Here is an 18,703-nt window from a genome sequence, read left to right as displayed (position 1 = left end):
CAGAGGCCCTCCTGACAGTGCAGCGGGACATGTGGATTGATTACCCCCCCACCTCCATGATCAGTAGGGAATCATTGCAGAAAGATCTCCCTGTTCACAAAACTTAGACGTCACAGTGGATTTTCCCAGAACACAGTATTCACATTATTGAAAACAGCTTTTTTAAAAGAGCTGAACACATAAAAATAAATAAGGACATTCCAGGGTCCCGAAAGCCCAGAGTAATAAACACATCCATTCTCAGTAGCAGGAGCAGCTTGGAGGTCAGAGAAGTTTAGAGTCTTCGAGGTCCAAGGTGGGGTCCAGGGGAATCTGGGCCCCATGAGATGAAATCTAATAGCAGCAGCCTGAGCCCTTTCAAGTCTTCTAGATTCTTAGCAGTGACTCCGACTCCCGGAGGCTTGGGCCGGGTTTGGAGGGTGGGAAAGGGGAGAGAACCTTTGAGGAGATAGAGGTTGTGTTCTCTTACTGCGGAGATAAATCAGGACGGGTACCCCCTAGGAGACCATTCCCAGGACACCCCGGGCACATGAGGGGGTGCCACATTCCAGTTTTAGAGGCAGGTGGGGATGGGACCTGTATGGGGAGAGTTTCCATCCCCACCTTGGCAGGAAGTCACCATGCACAAAACTTACTCAGTGCAAGAAAGGAGACAGGCTCTGAGAGTGCTCTTTCCGGACACCTGTGGCCCTACGGTGTGAACAGGAAGGGGGCCACCTGGACTGGCCCCAGGCCTTCCCCTCCTCGCTCTCTGCTAGCTTTTCCCCTCTACTGTCTTCTCTGCTCCCCAGGGCTGAAGACCTGAACCCTCCCTCGACGTGCTTTACTTGCCCACTTCCCATCCAGCCCTCCCTAGGGCTCAACTCCTGGCCAGGGGGCTAGTCTCGGGAGTGGGGGACGTGGCAGTCTCCCCTCGGGGTGCAGCCAGCTGCATTTTAGAACCTGCCCAGGGCAGGGCAGTGCCCACCCTCCCCTCCCCACCCTCAGCTGAGCTTGGAGCAGACCCCCAGTGCCTGTCGGTAGGCCTCTGTCACCTCCTGGCAGTCCGTCAGGGAAAAGCAGCTATCCCCCAGGGGGTCCTGCCACCAGCGCCTCAGGCCCCTGCTTCCAGGGCCCTCTGCGGGGGGCTCCTCAAGCCCCATGAGGTTGTCCACAGACACACAGCCCCGCAGCAGGGGCTCGGGGAGCCGTTCAGGCAAGTCCAGCTGGTCGAATGACTCAGAGGACAGGATGCTGTCCTCACTCATAGCCCCTGAGGGGCGGCTGGCCCGGGCCAGAGGGTGAGGGGAGGCCAGTTCGTCCAAGGAGCCGAAGGCGGTGGGGGTTGGGAGCTCCAGGGCCGTGCAGGAGAACTTGCCATTGTGTTTGAGGATGCCTTTGCGATGGAGGGGCAGCCCTGAGGTTTGGGGGGGCTTCTGCTCCTCAGAGCCCCCACCCACAAACACGTCCCCTGCATCCAGGAGCTCCCCAGACTCACTGGGTTCAGGGGAGGAGTAGTAGCCAGATTCCCGCTGCCGCGACTTCTTGAGGATGCCCTTCTTGGGGAGCAGGGGGCCAGCCTGTCCTGGGTCTGCGGGGCCTGCGCTGGGCTCAGGGTCTTCCCTCGCCGCTTCCAACGACGGCAGTGCCTTCTTCTTGAGAATGCCCTTGGGCAGCTTGAGGTTGCCCCTGGCAGGGCGAACGGAGGGGTCGTCCGCCGGGTCCCCCTGGAGAGACTGGGCCATGTCGTTCTCCTTGCGGGACTTCTTCAGCGAATGCTGGCGCTCCAGGCCCGGGGCGATGCTGCCGCTGCCGGACGCGTGCTGCTTGAAGAAGCTGCAGACCTTGGCCCCGTTCTCCAGGAGAGGGCGGGAGGACCGCCGGAGCCAGTCAGCCATGGAGGCGCGGCCAGAGTCGCTGCCAGGGCGCCCTCCGTCGTGCAGAGCTTCCTGCTCCCCCACACGGGTGGCGTAGCCCCAGTTGACCCACCAGTGACTGGCCACGTCCTCCAGGGTGGCTCGGCGGGTGGGGTTCACCATTAATAGCCACCGGATCAGGCCACAGGCATCTGGAAGACAGAAGACGGGGGCTTCAGACTGGCAGCCACGGGAACGGGCACCCTGCAGCCCCTCTCACCGGTTCACCCCGATCTGTGCTAAGAGTGCACACCCCTGTGTCAGATGCGTCTAGTCCCACCCGGGCGGGCAGATGCCACAGCCCGGCCAGCTCCCCACAGCCTCCAGCTTTCTGGGACTGACTGCCCATTTCTTCTTCCTTGCCTCGGCCCCTCAGGACCAGGGCCCCTTCTTTAGCCTTGCTCTACTTCGGTGTTTCTTCCCGGAAATGCAACCCTGAGGGGAAGGGCTGTGCTCAAGAGTAAACCAAGGTTCTCACACCCTCCTTCCTGCCCTCTCCACCGGATGTGAAAGGACAAAGAGACTTCTAAGGATGAGCCCTAGAGCAGTCGGGAATGAGGTGACTGCAGCAAAGAGGATCCAAGTTAAACCATCAGAAGCACTTCCCAAGTATGAAGCAGCATGCCCATACCGGAGAGAAGGGATGCACTTTCCCTTTGGGAGTCACAGACCCTGGAGGCAGAGAGAGGACAGCAGGTGGGGGGTGGGCCTCTTCACTTCCCTGCTCCTGGCTGGTGCCCACCTCGGGAACAAGGGGAGGACACACGGGGCCTGGAGCACAACGCCACACCTCTCACTCACCGGAGGGTTTAGGCGGCTCCCGGTAGGACCCGTTGCTGATCTGTCTCACCAGCGTCTTATGGTCCTGCCCGTCAAAGGGCATGGTGCCATGCACCAGGATGTATAGAAGGACACCCAAGGACCAGCTGTCCACCTAGGGAGCGAGAGAGAAAGAGAGAGAGGGTCAGCGAGGATGCCTGAATGCTATAGGCTGGAGGCCATCCAGCAACACAAGAGAAGAAAGGGGTACATGCCGGAGAACTCAGGGGGCCGGGGCATCTGAGGACCACCTCCCTCTGGGACGCAGGAGCAAAGAGGGTGACGCTGTAGAGGGACTGAGGTTCAGGAGGACAGGTGCTGTCCATCCCGTGCAGGTAGGAGGGGCGGCCCCCAGCGAGAGCAGTGGTGAGGTCATCCCTTCTGGGCAGGATGGGGTGGTGGTGAGAGAGCCCAGCGCTCAGGGAGCCTAGCCGGGTGCCAGGAAAGAGAACAGCAACTAGGAAGGTGAGGGGGCACAAAACCAGACTGGGGGGTCAGCAGACTTAAGTTCTCGGCCCAGTTTTGCTGCTCCTGCTAGGACCTGACAAGTCCCGACTTTTGTGTGAAGGGTGGGGGTGGAGTTTTGTGCTCTGAAGAGGGGAAGAAGGGGAAAGCCAGCCCACCTCTCTCAATCTAGAGGCACCATCAGTGGTGGAGGCAGGCCGCGGGTGGAGAGCAGACACTCACCTCCGGGCCCGTGTAGGGCTTCCCGTTGACGATCTCGGGGGAGGCATACAGGGGGCTCCCGCAGAACGTCTGCAGGAGCTTGCCCTGGCGGTAGAGGTTGGAGAGCCCAAAGTCCGCGATCTGCAGGAGTGGGTCAAACACAGGCGGGGGTCATGCCAAGGCCTGGATTGTTCTGCAGCTCTCGGCCCACCCCTCTCCAGATCCCAGGGAAATCCAGGCCTTCGCAGGAGGAAAGGGTGCCGGGACCCCTGCCCCCCACAGCACGGACAACACAGCTCAGGCCCTGCAAGAGAGCACCCTGTGGATGTTGTGTCAGGGAGGAATGCCTCGGTGTGTGGAGGCTCCGGGGTCCTCCCTGTTCCCCCAGTCCCTTTGCTGATGCTGGACCCCCACTCCAGGGATGCACTCTCCTGCCTATAAACATCCTCCTGACCCGGCAAGCCCACCTCCCCTGAGACCTCCTTTTCCCACAAAGCCCCACCGTTTCCAATGGCTGGCAGTAGTCCCTGCTCATCAGTCTCCCTCCTCCTATTACCGTGTCAGCATGTTCCCCGTGCTCACCTCCTTCTGCCCCCACCTCTCCTGCAGCTCTTAGCACAGGTGTGACCCAAGGATGGGACTCAGCCGACACTTAGTGACTGAAGGAAGGGTCTACCCGTTGTAGGGAGAGAATTGATTGCTCATGCTAACACCATGGCTCTCCGAGGCCAGCCAGCCCCATTAGTGATTACCGTGCAAGGGTTGGCCGGCCCTTCCTAGCAAAGGGCTCCTCTCTGCCCATAGCTGGGCAGGAATGTAGTGGCAGGAACCTGGGGTCACGCCAGTACAGTAAGAAGCAAGGGTGAAGTCAGAACAAAGATCAGGGCTGTGGTTAGAGCCCAGAAGAAAGAATCTTCTTGCAGGATTCCCTAAGCCATCTGATACTGAGGGCTTGAGAGGCCCCAGGCCCATCTTCTCCTTCCCCAGAGAGACCCTTTCCCCCAGCTATCCTCAGATAGAAGCAGAGGCCAATGCCCTGCTGCTCCCCACCTCTTCACCCCCAGCAGAGCATCATGGGTGCCCAGAGTGGGGAGGGGCTGTTTATGAAACTCTGGCTCCTTCATTTATGGTTTTATTGGGCTCTTATCGAGCAGTTACCATTTGAAGCCCATAAAGAGGCAGATGATTGGTTCAGATGGGAAAGTTCGTGCCTGTCTGGTTATGTGAGTTTCCTGGCTCTGCCTCCCCTCCCCCTGCTTAGCATCAAAGAAAGCCCCACCTGCTCCGGGAATTGGCTGGGTAAGGGGAATAAACTCAGTGCCAGGGTACTTCAGGGCATGGGTTCAAGGGCCACTGAAGGGAAGGGACTGTGTGTTGTTGGGTTCAGGAAGATTCTGAGGAGTGTTCTAGTGCAGGGTTGGAGCCCTCCCAGGCACCTGCAGGGGCCAGCCCTTGTCATTTCCCCCTTGCAGCCCTGAGATCTGAGTTTATGCCATCAGCACCTCTCAGACCTCAGCTTAACTATTGAGGCGTGGGAATTCAGCAGCTGCAGGAGGCAGAAAGCTGGTGCTGGGGTGCTTGGTCTATGGAGGAAAGTGCCAAAAGGGCTACCGAATGGCAGCAGATTAGTATGTGTGTGTATGCGTGCAGGCAGGTGGGGAGAACTGAGGCCATGGCCCTCTCTCCCTGCCAGGCCCAAGACTGCATGCAAAAGCTGACCCTAGATCGAGGCTCCTATCAGCCGGTTACGTCAAGAGCATGGGCTGGGGAATCAGCAGACCTTGGTTCTAGCCCCGACGCAACCACTCCCTTGCCATGGGACCTTGGGTAAGTCACCCCTTATCTTGAAGCCTCAGGTCTTCATCCATAAAACGAGGTACTGGAAAGGATGATGGCTGAGTTCCCTACTGGTACCAACATCTAAATCTGAGCTTCTAAAATCCCTTAAGTGCTTAGAGAGAGACACCTGACGAGGAAACTGGGCAGAAAGGCTGGGATGGGGTAGGGAGCTGTGGGAAACAAAGAAGTGGGCTCACCTTAATATTTCCATTGGCATCTAAGAGGATGTTCTCCAACTTGAGATCCCGGTGGACAACCCCATTCTGAAAGAGGGAGGGAGGAAAGAGGGTCAGGGGGAGGTCCCCAAGAAGGACAGGAGGACATGAAGGCCTAGTCTGGAAAGTGAGGTCAACACAAAGGGGGCCAAGGTGGGGGAGTATGCGTAGGCTGGGGATACCCATCTCATCGGAACGGAGTATGACGGATCACAGACCCTTCCACCCCTTGGGGCCACAGCGAGAGACGCCAACATCCCCAGGCCCCAGAGTCCAGATAGAAGTTTGCCTCTGCCTCAGTCTCCCTGTGGGATCCTGGGCAGGTTGTGGATCTGTCTGGTGCAAGCCAGTCCCAGAGCCCCAGGGACCGCCCCTCGGGATGGGAGCGTGCAGCAGGGGGCTCACCTGGTGACAGTAGTGCACGGCCGAGACGATCTGTCGGAAGAAATGGCGGGCCTCGTGCTCGCTGAGCCGCGGCCGCTCACTGACGTAGTCGTACAGGTCGCCCCGGCTGGCGTACTCCATGACGATCACAATCTTGCTGCCGTTCTCAAACACTGGGGCAGAGCAAGGTGGGACTGTCAGGCCCTTCCAGAGTGCGCTGCCCCCCCTGGGGGGTCACACGTTCCCCCCCCGCCACCCACCGCCCCCAAACCAGACAGGACCTTCCTTCAGGGATATCTGCTCACGGGATGGGACGGGGGCGAGTAAGGGCAGGAACAGGGCTGCTGAAGGAGCCACGAGGTGAGGCCAAGGGAACTGGCTTATCCTCCCTCTCTTTGCAAGTTCAGGCTTTTGAGGATTCTTTCCATTTATCTATCTATCTATCTATCTATCTATCTATCTATCTATCTATCTATCTAAGAAAGAGAAAGAGCAAGGGGAGGAGCAGAGGGAGAGGGACAAGCAGACTCCATGCTGAGCACAGAGCCTGACACGGGACTCGATCCCATGGCCCTGAGATCATGACCTGAACCAAAATCAAGAGTCCGACCTTTAACCTACTGAGCCCCCCAGGCACCCCAGGCTTTTGAGGATTCTTAAAACCAGCCTGCAAATTCCCAGGAAGGCAAGGACATCAAGGGATGAGACTAAGTCATGTCCTCTGGCTCAGAATCTGGTACTTTGTACCTTGGGATGGTGGGCAAATCTCATCCAGATACATCAGTAAGAATTCAGGTTTGGGGTTTGAATCCTGGCTCCATCACTGACTAGCCGGGTGACCTTGGCAAGTTATTCAACCAGTGTGCCTCAATTTCCTCATCTGAAGAGTGGGATATAATGGTAACCTCACAGGGCTGGGGAAGACAGAGACAGAAGTCAGGGACAGCTCTGGGGCTGGCTGAGCAAGCTGGCATGGGGTCTGACATATAAGCAAGCACACGATAAATGGTGCCTACTGTTATATTTATGATCAGCATCCTCGTGCGTAAACTTGAAAAAGAATGCCCATAATAATGTTTGCCTCAAGGATCCGAAGAGGGACAAAGGTACATGAATGTGGTTTGTAAACTCTACAGTACCATGGAAGACTGAGCTAGAGATCTAATACCCTCAGCATCTTTGACTTCCTGGCAATGAGCCCATCCCAGCTCATGTGCCACTCAGGCTTTGTCCTGGCTCGAGCTGCCTAGAAGTGTAGGGAAGGACTGGTTCATCAAACTGGCTAGGTGTGGTCAGAGCATGTATGTCTGTGACGTTACATCTGTGTGTCAAACGAGTCCTAGGAGTCTGGCTTGCTGAGCCAGCCCCAGAACTACTGCTATCTAGCCTGGGGGAAGGAGCAGAGAGAGGAGGCTTCTGCCCGAGGAATCCTGGGTGCCAGGCGATTGGATACATGGCTGGGAGAACTGTGCTCTTTTCCTCTCCCACACGGGCAAGTGGTCCTGACGCATGGTGGCCCTGTCTCCTGGGAGGTACCCAGGTGAGACCCTACTCCCGTGGTCCTCCAGATGTCTGTAGGGGTGTGTGTAACCTTTGTGCCATGAAACTGGAGGTCAAGAGCTAGCCAGGGTACATTCTGGAGAGCTGCTATGTTCCTAAAACCGGAGCCTCCCCCGAGTCCGTATCTCCTGAAGACTATGGCAGGCTGGCGATGGATGGGGAGGGGGTGTGCCTGTCACACAGTAACTGTGACACCCCTACCTACAATCATGGAATCTGAGGGGCAGGAGAATCCACATCCTAAGCTTCAAGACTCAGTTCCCAGATGTAGCTGGAGGTATGGGTGTAGGGGAGAATTCACGCTTTCTCTCTCTCTCTGCCCAATCACCAAGCTCAAACTGGCTTAACCAATACTCTGTCATCTACCCACTCTTCCCTGGGGGAAATACAGAGAGCCACAATTAGCCTTCTCAGCCACTTGCCTGGGCTCCGTGTGGCTAAGTGGACACGCCCTTAGTCCTCCTATGGACAGAACCCAGGAAAGACTTCTCCCTGACTTCCCACCAGGAATATTCAGCTGGAGGTCAAAGCCACAGGCCTCCTTCCCTCCCTCTTGCTGCTACTGGTACCCCTGGTTTTCCATCTCACTGATATTATGTAAAGGCTGGAAGCAGACAGGCGTGTGTGGGAGCTTGCTCCCCCTCTTTCCCTCGTCACCCTCTCTTGCTCACTTGGTTGTCTGGGTCACAGGGAACAGAGCAGATGGGGTGGAAAGCCAACACTGATGTCAGAGCAAGAGGAGGCTAAGAAAGATGAGGAAAGGTGGGAGCCAGCCCCATGGCAGGAATGATTCAGAGTCCAGGTCAGACTGTAGGAGGCCTGGCTCCTGGGACAGGGGAAGAATAACCTCCACGCACCTGAGACAGGAACAGGTCTATGTATGTTCCAGCCTCCCCCAGAATGCTAAGGATCTCACTGGGTTGGGGAGGTAGTGTTCCATTATGGAAAACCTAACAATGACAACAAGAAAGCCTACAGTCCGTTGAGTTCCTCCCATGAGTGAATACTCGGTGACATTTAATTTGATCTTTGCAGCTACCTTGTGATGTAGGTGGGATTGTCCCGTTTTACAAACGAGGAACTGAGGCCCTACCCAGAGCCTAATTAAATTAGTTGCCCCAAGTCCTACAGCTGGGTTTCAAATCCACCTTTTGTCCAACTCTAAAGCCTGTGTCTTTTTCACTTCTTTGTGTTCTGTGTTCTGACTGCGCGCGCGTGTACACACACACACACACACACACACACACACACACACACACACAGCTTCGAATGCCCTGCCTCTGTACCTTCGTGGATGGCAATGATGTGGGGGTGGTTGAGTGACGACATGATCTCAATCTCTCGCCGAATGTGCATCAGGTCTTGCTCATCTTTGATTTTGTCTTTCCGGATGGACTTGATGGCCACCTGGGAACAGAGAATGCGGGAGACTGAGGAGAAAGGTCTGGCAGGTAAAGGCATCCCTAAGGATACTCTGGGAGCTCTGACCCTGGCCTCCTGCAGCTGTTACGAAGTCCTCGGTGTCGTGCACCCAGAGAAACCATTCCACCCCGCCCCAGGGTAGGTGACAGAGAGGCTGGAGAGCACCTTCTCTGGAGCACCTGGGTTAGGCGCAGTCCACACGGCAGGAAGGAGCACGGGCCGGTGACCTTATACAGAGTCCACAGATGAACAAGGAAGGTACAACCTGCATTTGCACGGCCGATGCTTTATGACTTACAAAGCAAACCTACCATATACAACCCCACGAGGACGAGGGTTGGCCCGGTTTTGCTCAGCCCTGGATCCCCGACACCACACATGGTGCTGGGCACACAGGAGGGGCTGAACGAGCATCTGTCACATTGTTACTAACGCATGGGCCCCTCCCAGCCGCCCTGAGAGGTAGGCCCAGAAAGTTCCATCGCCCTCACTGGTAGGGGAGAAAACTGGGACCCGGGGAGGTTAAAAGACCTGCTCAAGGTCGCGCAGTGACTAACCGGCACAAACAGGAATGAACTTTGAAAACATTATGCTAAGTGAAAGAAGCCAGACACACAAGTACAGATGGATGATTCTTTTTTCCTAAAGATTTTATTTATTTATTAGAGAGAGAGAGAGAGAAGGAGGGGGAGCACAACGAGCGGGAAGGGCAGAGGGAGAAGCAGACTCCCCGCTGAGCAGGGAGCCCCCTGGGATCATGACCTGAGCCACCCAGGTGCCCCTGTCGGATTTTCCGTATAGGAGGTAACCAGAATAGGCAAAAGCATGGGGAAGAAAGTAGAACAGCGATTCCCAGGGTGGTGGTGGGGGTGGATGGAGGTGGGGGGGTGCTATTGTTTCATGGGTACAGAGCTTCTGTGTGGGGTGATGAAAAGCTCCTGGAAATGGGTAGTGCGGATGTTTGCATGACATTGTGAATGTACCTAATAGGTCACTGAATTGTACCTTTAAAATGCTTAAAATGGTAAATTATATGTTATATATATTTTTAACCACAAAAAAATTATGGAAAAAAACCCCACACCAGTCCCCTCAGTCTCGGTAAGGAATGTCCCTCTCCTAGCAACAAACAACCAACCAGACAGTGAGCGTCCCCTGGGCTTTGCTGTCTCCTCGGCAAAGGTGCAAATACCATATAAGGATCTAGCCCGGGGGCTGGCAAGTGCGGTGGGTTCAGGAAGGGTGGGGTGAGGCAACAGGAAATGAAAGAAGTGCCAAGATGCCAGGCCAGGAAGCAGAACTCTTAGAGCCCGAGGAGCCCCTGCTTTCTCTGCCCTGTCCCACTGAGCAGCCACGGGGGCAGAAAGAGGAGAGTGACAAGAAGCCTTCCCCGCCTGCGGAAAACGCGTCCTGGGGGACAGTCAGGGGACCTGGGGTCACTGTCCCCAGGAGCAAGTCCCACCCCCTCTCAGAGCCTCCGTGGCCTTTTCTGTGCAACAACAGGCCGAGGGAGGCCGCGAGAGGTGCTTTCCCGCTCTGAGGCCGGGGACCAGCCCTACAAATGCGGGGTGGGGGGGCCCTGAGGTGCTGGGCGGGGGGCCAGGTGGGGTGCCACAGGGCCGGTCAGTTCCTGACCAGTCCCGTCCAAGGACACGAATGGTAAATTCAAGACTTCCTCTTCAGGGGAGGCAGACGCCTTGTGACGAAATCTGAAGGCCCAGACCGAGGGAAACTGCTTCGCATTCAAAGTCCCAGGAGGGTTTGCCTCCCCTCAAGGCTCAGAAAGAGACGGGGGAGAAAGGAAACCACAGCTCCAGGGGAGGGGCCTCTAATCCCCCCTTTCACAAGGCTCTGGAGGCAGACAATGGCTTCCGGCTCGCGGGGACCGCGCCGAGCAGGCCTGCGCTCCCCATCGGACAAGAATGCGGAACAGCCTTAATCCCGTGAGGGGAGCCGCGCACAATGACCGGCCCGGTCGCCCCGGCAACGGCCCAGGGATGGCGTGCCCTCCGCCCCGCTCCTCCCCTGGAGCTGCATCCTTGAAAGAGGGGAGGCCCAGCTCTTGTGCTCTCCCGGAGCAGGTCAGGGAGGACAATGGCCGCGGGAGGGACCTGTCACCATGGAGCCTCCTCCCCAAGATGCGGGAGAGGCCCACGGTGCAGCTGCAGGGGACGGCGCGGGACGGGGCGCCCCTCAGGGGCTTTCTTCACCGACTGCCCCCGCCCCCTGCCCTTGTGCTCCAAACCACCCTGATGAGCTAAGCAGAAAAATCCCTGGCTTAGAATCGGACAGGGGGATGGGGATGGGGAGGAAGGGGCTTGAATCCTCCTGCAACGGGGAGGATTCAACTTGTAGCATCAATCCTGTGCACCCCTCTCTCCACACCCCTTTCTCTCCCTGAGGGGGAGATTTTATGGACTCGTTCTTTTCTAAAATTCTTTGTTTTACAAATCAGACAGTAGATAAAGTCCTATGAGCTCTTCAGATAAAGGGCCATAAACATTGTGTTAATAGGTAGTAAAAAAAAAAAAAAAAAAAAAGGCCATATATAAATCACATATCTAGATAATGAAACAGAAATAGTTGAGAGCTTAAGATGCACATATATGCAAAAACTAGGCATGTTACAACTGTGTACACACAAGCCTATACAGCAAGGAGATGACTCATCACAGGCTTAGGGGGAGAGGTCTCACAAAGACGAGGCCTAAAAGAAATGAGGTTCCAAAAAAGAGGGTCCGAGCAGGGCTAGGAGTCCCTGGGTCTGTAGAGAGTATAAATGTTGAACCCTGAGATCCATTTCTTTCAACTATGAAGCCCATGATTCCACGTGAGGATTGTTAATCCTCAGTGAACGGCTCCATCTTCCTGCTAGCTCATGTTCTGGCCTCAGGGGGCTAGGTCAAGGCGCCTCCTCCACCCGGACATCCTCCCCACCTCAAGTTATCCACATTAGGTCCTAGGAGACCACAGCTGGCTGGCACTTCCTATGAAGGAAACAAGTAATGTCATCAGGCCTCCACTAGTCTCCAAGCAGGTGACATACAAGAGAATGATGTGTCACTGCCCTGGGGGGCCTGGGCCACTGTTCCCAACCTATTCCTGCCCCACAGGACAGGCCCCGTACCATCTGCTGGCTAGTTTGTCATAGTAAAGGAGATATAGAAACAGCTCAGGCCTAGAATGTGCTCAGCATACAGAAAGCATTCAACAACTGTTTACTGGTGAACACAAATCACAAATAAGTAGTTACTGGCTAAGTCACTGGGCTGATCCCCTGACTGACAGGATGAACACCCGGATAAGATTTTCTGCTCTTCTTCCCATGTATGGGTGGAACCAACTTCAGTTACAGGATGAATTTGAGAGACCTTTGTTCTCATATGCAAGTTGGTTGAGCATCCATTCTCAAAGAATTAAAATATACTAACCAGAGCCAAGAACAATTGCTGAATGGATCTCCCAGAGGTAGGAAGGCCACATGCCTAGAGACAATCCTGGTTCATCCTGGTATAATTATTAATAGAGCCCTTTTAGGGGCACCTGGGTGGCTCAGTTCATTTAGAGTCCAATTCTTGATTTCGACTCAGGTCATGATCACCAGGTTGTGAGATGGAGCTCCGTCTCCAGCTCTGTGCTCACCAGGGAGTCTGCCTGAGATTCTCTCTCCCTCTCCCTCTGTCCCTCCCCCCACTCTTGTGCTCTCTCACTCTCTATCTCTAAAATAAATAAAATCTTTAAAAAAAAAACCTCACCCTAATTAAAAAAAAATAGAACCCCTTTTACTCTCCAAAGTAAAAGTACCCGAGTTAAGGTGATATGTTATATGGCCACCCTACTCAGTGGGGCGGGACACCCAGGTGCAACAATTACGTGATAATGTAAGTGTGAATGCCAGGTCAGTGGAGTGGGGGTCAAGAGCCCAGGTATCTGATTCTTATTTGTCCCTATGGAACCATGCAACTCAAGACAAGCCACTTAAATGATGTGGTTAACTGGTGTGGCTAGTTTTAATGTCCTCATCTGAAAAATGAAAGGGTATTTATTCTTCAAACATCTGCTGAACACCTACTATGTGCCTGGTGCTATGCTAGGTGTTGGAGACTTAGACAAAAAATGGATAGTCCCTGCACCAAGGCCCTCAGTCCCGTGGGAGAACTGGCAACTAAATCTACTGTAATGAATAGGACAGTTTGGTCCCTGCCTGCCCAGGGACTCCAGGAGTGCTGATGAGAGCTTTCTTTGCCTGGGGGAGCAGGGAAAACCACCTCTGGGAGAAAACTTCATCTTAGATCTTCAAGCCAAAGGGGGTAGGCTGGGAAGGGGCATATAGGGCATTATAGGCAGAGAGAAAGGTTTGGGCAAAGGCCAGAAAGAAAGGAACCATTCATGAATGTGTACATCAGGACCTCTAAGCTCCCTTTCAAACTCTAGCATTTTCTGCTGAGCGTCTTCAGAAGTGGGTCACTGGCTACTCCGCCAGGAAGGTGCTGGCCAAGGACTGTTGGAATGGGCTTGTTCGGAGACCCTGTGCTATGTCCGTGTTAACCTGCTGGGGCAAAAGTCCTATGGATGCTGGCCCATTTTGCAAAGACAGCAGGGCTAATCCCCCATCCCCTTTTGCAAATGGCAAACGCTAAAGTCCAGAAAGGTCCACTGACTGCCAAGTTCCCCTGACACACCGACGCACAATGAGGATGGAACGGGGTTGCCTGCAGAAGCTGCCATCTCAGAAGACGAGAGTTCCTTGCAGGTGCCTTGCCCTGCCTCGGGCTCCCTGCCTCCCACCCTTGGAGAAGGGAGGGCCTCACCCCCTGCCTTGGGCCAGGCTGTGCAGTACCACCAGGCACCCCAGCCCTCTTAGAGATCCACAAACACACCGGGGAGATGGGTGTTGGGGGCTCAATTGGTTAGATGCTTCCTCCCCTGCAGGAACTCGGATCAGGTCTTAGAAAAAGAAGATCTAGAGGTGCTGGTTTCAGGTCCCAGGAGACAGGGTGCAAGCTGGGCATCTCCGGTCATAGCTAACACCAGGAGTTGGAGCCAAGATCCTTGACTCCTCTCTGGCCTTTCACGGAGCACCTGCCGTCTGGGAGGCAGGGCAAGGAGCTGGAAGATGACCCATTTAGATAACGGAGGAGAGGTTAGGCTGGCCTGGGCTAGCCTGGGCAGAGTGGGAATGGGTCTGGGGGTGGCTCACCATCCCACCAAGCCTGCCAGAGACCCAGGCAGGGAGCAGGAATGGGCTCCGGGAATGAGGGGAGCCTGAGCCACCTCCCCTAAGCCCCATGTTGTGCCCGCCCCCTCCTTGCCACCCTCTGCCCACTCTGCCAGGTTGCTGGGCAAGGCGCTTCCCTGCCCGGCCCTCTTGTGTGGTTTGGCCACAGCCCAAGGACAAGAGTCGCCCACAGCCGGAGCCTCCCTCCCTGCTGCTGAGTAGGCAGGTGTAGTCAGGGCTGGGAGGGCAGCGTCACGCAGAGGAGGACTTTGGTGGCTGGCCAGGCGGAGCCCTTCTCTGGAGCAGGGGCCGAAGGAGAGACTAGGACTTTGAACAAAGCAAAGACCAAAGTGGTTTGGCTTAGGGAAGCACAGCACAACCCATTCTCTCGCTCAGGGCAGCACAGACCCAGGATGGGTACCCCAGCAGAGAGTCAAAACTAGCCTTGCCGGGATAAACACTGTGAGTGTCAGGTCCTACGCCGAGCACTTCACAGATATGATCTTACGTCATCCTCTGAGAACCCCACGAGGTAGGAAGCATTATAACGCCCACTCTACGGTCCGATTCCTTCACTGACAGAGGAGGAAACGGAGAGACACAGAGGTCACAGAGCTGGTAAGCAAGAGTCTGAACTGGAACACCTACGGTCTGACTCTGAGCTACACAGCCTCCTTGACGAGGTCAAACCCAGGAACGTCGTGTAGTTCACTCATCCAGGATCCCTCAACATAGTCAGCACATGTGGGGGTGGGAGTTCATTCCCAGTGACTCTTCCACCCTCAGCACTGCCTGGAGCTCTGGGAAAGGCGGCTTGTGCTCACTGTTGGAATGACAAAGCACACAGAGGCAAGCCCGGGCTCAGCTCAAGGCCAACTCCCCGTCCAAGACTCAGTATTGGTCATCCGTGGCCTGGGGTGGTCAAGTCAGGAGCCTGCGTTGCACGCATGCCACTAACCAGCCACAGGACAAGTCCCATCCTCTCTCTGGGCCTCAGGTTCCCCATCTGTCAATGCAGGGATCAGACCATCTGGGTCATTTTCAAAACGTTTTGACATCCCATGCAGCAGTCCAACATATATAAGACACAGAAGCATCCCTGTCCCAGATCACTATCCACTTGGAGTCCCCTAATGTTCCTCATGGCACCCCTTGGAGAGAAGACAGCCATGCAGATCATCCCAAAGGCTTTGGTGGATTCTACCATTCCAGGGACCCCAGCAGGTGTTTTTCTTTTGGGGGGAGGGGCAGTCAGGGGAGCTGGGAGAGTCACAGGAGGAAATGTCATTTGGATACCAGGAATGTACTCAGAGATGAGAAGATCCAGAGCAAATATTTGTTTTTCCTTTGATGCCCTCCTGGAGTAGCCATTAGTCCGGCCCACTTGCCCCTCCCTTCGGGCAGTCCCATCTGGCCCCTGATAATCTCATCTAGGTAGGCTGGGAAAGGGAAAAATGCTAGAAAAGTAGAGAGAATATTGGGATGGGAGCCAGCCAGCAGGCTTTCCTCTGAATCTAGCCCCCACCAACCTCAGTTCATTTTGAGGGATGTCATGGGCCATTTTCATGTCCCTCTCCCTCACAGGAGATCCTGAGGCACCAGGTCAGCCTCTCTTAAGGGAGGACAGTGAAGAGGCCGGAGTGGGGGTGGGGTGAGGAAGAGGAGTCCTCTCCAGAACGGAGAAACCATTAGCCCCCAGGCAGCTACTCTCCAAGCAGGACGGAGACCCTGAGCAAGTTCCCTGCAGAAATACAGGGTGGTCTGTGGATCAGGGTGGCCCCATGCCTACTGACCTTAGCTCCCTGCACACAGTGAGAGGCAGGAGGCCGGCGAGTACCTTCTGAATTCTCTCTGTTCTGATGTAATAAGAGCTGGAATCCCTACCTACAGCCACTGAGGTTTGAAAACTGAAAGCTGGTTTATCTCATTCCAGAATCAATGAGATCTCTCTCTCTCTCTCTCTCTCTCTCTCACACACACACACACACACACAGTGCTCCAGGTCAAGAGTCTGATGGGATCTCAACTTCAATCTCAATTTCCCAGTTCCTGGGCCACCCCAGTCCCCCAACCCAGTCTGTCCTCCAGCAAGTGGCACATGCTATTTTGCAGCTAAGCCCCTGACAAAGCCTGAGCCCAGTGGAGCCTCACTGGGCCCTCACACTTTAGAGAAAGAGAAAGAAAGGAAAGCCAGGAAGTACATGATTGCCCAATAGCTGTAACCTGGCAGCAGGCAACTGGGGACAGTGCCAGGCCTTAGCAGGAAAAACATACTCGGCCCTATTGATGAGGCCATAATCCACTCCCTTTCTCCAGCATCCACTCTCCTTCACCAATGAAATGACTTCTTGAATTTCAAACCAGTTACTGACTGCGAAAGCAAACAATCTGGGAAGGCCACCAGTCCCACAGCCCATAGGGTAAACCATGGACACACAAATACACATGCACGTCTGATAACCAGCACCCAATGGAATTTTGCAAAACAGTCCCTAGACCACCTGCCCTAAAAAGCTTGTTAAAATGCAGGGCGGGGGGGGGGGGGGTCCTGGGTGGCTCAGTTGGTTAAGCGTCTGCCTTTGGCTCAGGTCATGATCCCAGGGTCCTGGGATGGAGCCCCACATGGCATCTGGCTCCCTGCTCAGTGGGGAGCCTGCTTCTCCCTCTCCCTCTGCTGCTCCCCCTGCTTGTGCTCTCTCATTCTCTCTCTTTCAAATAAATAAATAAAATCTTAAAAAAAAAAAAAATGCAGGGGGCACCTGGGTGGCTCAGTCGTTAAGCGTCTGCCTTCAGCTCAGGTCATGATCCTGGGGTCCTGGGATCGAGCTCTGCATCGAGCTCCCTGCTCGGCAGGAAGTCTGCTTCTCCCTCTCCCACTCCCCATGCTTGTGTTCCTACTCTCGCTATCTCTCTGTCAAATAAATAAATAAAATCTTTAAAAAAAAAATGCAGGTTATCTGGCCCCATCCTAGACTTTGGAATAAAATCCTCTGGATGTGGAACCAGAGAAAAAGTATTTCAAAAGAAGCACCCCAGGTGATTCCTATGCACGTTAAACACATGTTTGTTAACTAACTTTTGGCAAACTTGCTACCCTTTCAGGATTTGCTTTTCCAGATATAAATATCGGTTCTTACTGCAGCTTCTGTGTATCAGGATCAATTTAAATTCACATTTGTAGCTCATTCAATCTTCATAGCAGCTTGGGAGGGAGGCTGTGTTGTTTTTTTTTTTTTCAGTTTTGTAGAAGGTGAAACCGAGTATAATGATAAAATAAATTGCTCCAGTTCTCACAGATTACTGCTACTATCACTACTACTACCTATGTCCTCTGACCCCACATTAACTGGACATCTTTCTGAAAAGGCTGAAAACCCAAAGGTATCCTGGGACACAGTAGACTTTGCACCAGAGCCTGGTTTCACATTTCCCAGAATAAAAAACCCATCCTAATGAAACTTGGAGTCAATTTTAGAGCCAGAAAGGACCTAAGTGTCAAGCCCATCTCCACCCCATCCCACCCCAGTGCAGATCCCCATGTAGGCTGCGCTGCCAGATAATAAGAACTGAGTTGAGGAACTGCACCTCACACATTCATCCAAGCACACACTCATTTACTAAACTCATCCTAAGGTCAGGCACCTTCTACTTCCTCTTCCCATTCCACTCTTTCGGATAGTACGCTCCAAGCAAACTTCAACCGAAGTCTCATCTTCTGTAGGGAGTCTTCTCAAGACAGGACACTATGCATCTTTTATGCACCCTGCACCAGCCGTCCGCCTCACTAACTGGGCAGTCATCGCATGCTGGCTAGTGTTGGGGTTCTCAGGTCCAATGCCCGCCCCACCCCCGGCCCTCACCGCACACGCGCGCGCGCGCGCGCGAAGACTGAATGCTGGCCACTCCACCGAGGACCGCGCTAGCCCCCCGCCCGGCCTGCATCCCTCACCGTCCGCGGCCAAGCCCCGCGCCCGCCCCGCGCCCGCCCCGCGTCCGCCCCGCCCCGAGCAGCGCGGCGAGAGGGAATCGCACTTACCAAGCGCCCCGAGCTCTCCCGCGCCTTCTTCACCTTCCCGTAGGTGCCCTTGCCCAGGGTCTCGAGGAACTCGTAGCGGTGGCGCAGGTTGTGCTTGTGATGGTGCCGCTTCACCGCCTGCTTCTTCATCTGGGGCTTGGGCGACTTGATGAGCCCGTCGGTCAGCGGCCGGGCAAGCTCGGCGGTCAGGGCGGGGGCGGCCGAGGGAGCTGGGCCGGGGCGCCGGGGGAAAGCCAAAGGCTCCATGGCGGGCAGGAGGCGAGCGAGGGCGGAGGGGGAGCTGGCTGCGCGGGGAGAGCAGAGCTAGAGCCGGGGGTACACGACCCGCACCCGGGCGGGGAACCCGCAGCCGCACAACCGCGCGCGGCAAGTCGCCGCGTTCCAAGTTGTTATAAACGCTTGGAGCCCGAGGCCCTGGCCACGCCCCCACGCGCCCATTGGTCTGCTCGCCGGCAGGGCCGCCCGCATTGGCTCGCCCGGGCCTCCGGCCCCGATTCCCCCACCCCCCACGCCAGCAGAGTCTGGGAAAGGTGTCAAAGGAGCCCCGCCCACCTGGGCCCCAGAGGGACAGGCTCGGGGAATAGGAGACATCAGAGGAGGCTGCTTGGCTGGTCCGTACTACCGGGGTCTGGAACTGCTCTTGCCTCTG

At 55.3% G+C, this 18,703-nt stretch overlaps 1 protein-coding gene across 1 annotated transcript; it reads right to left on the bottom strand.

The window, feature by feature from the left end:
* Nucleotides 1-983: 983 nt before the first annotated feature.
* NUAK2 (NUAK family kinase 2) lies at nt 984-18,300 on the bottom strand. The gene is made up of 7 exons (XM_032422423.1): nt 18,055-18,300; nt 8,665-8,785; nt 5,840-5,991; nt 5,417-5,482; nt 3,402-3,521; nt 2,697-2,829; nt 984-2,047 (listed from the first exon to the last, which is right to left on the bottom strand). Exons 1-7 carry the CDS (start codon nt 18,298-18,300, stop codon nt 984-986), a joined length of 1,902 nt encoding a protein of 633 aa, XP_032278314.1.
* Between the last annotated feature and the right edge of the window lie 403 nt (nt 18,301-18,703).

This window comes from Phoca vitulina, unplaced genomic scaffold (assembly GCF_004348235.1).
Source record: "Phoca vitulina isolate PV1807 unplaced genomic scaffold, GSC_HSeal_1.0 scaffold26, whole genome shotgun sequence".
Classification (NCBI taxonomy): Eukaryota; Metazoa; Chordata; class Mammalia; order Carnivora; family Phocidae; genus Phoca; species Phoca vitulina.
This window is presented reverse-complemented; position numbering and strand designations above follow the sequence as displayed.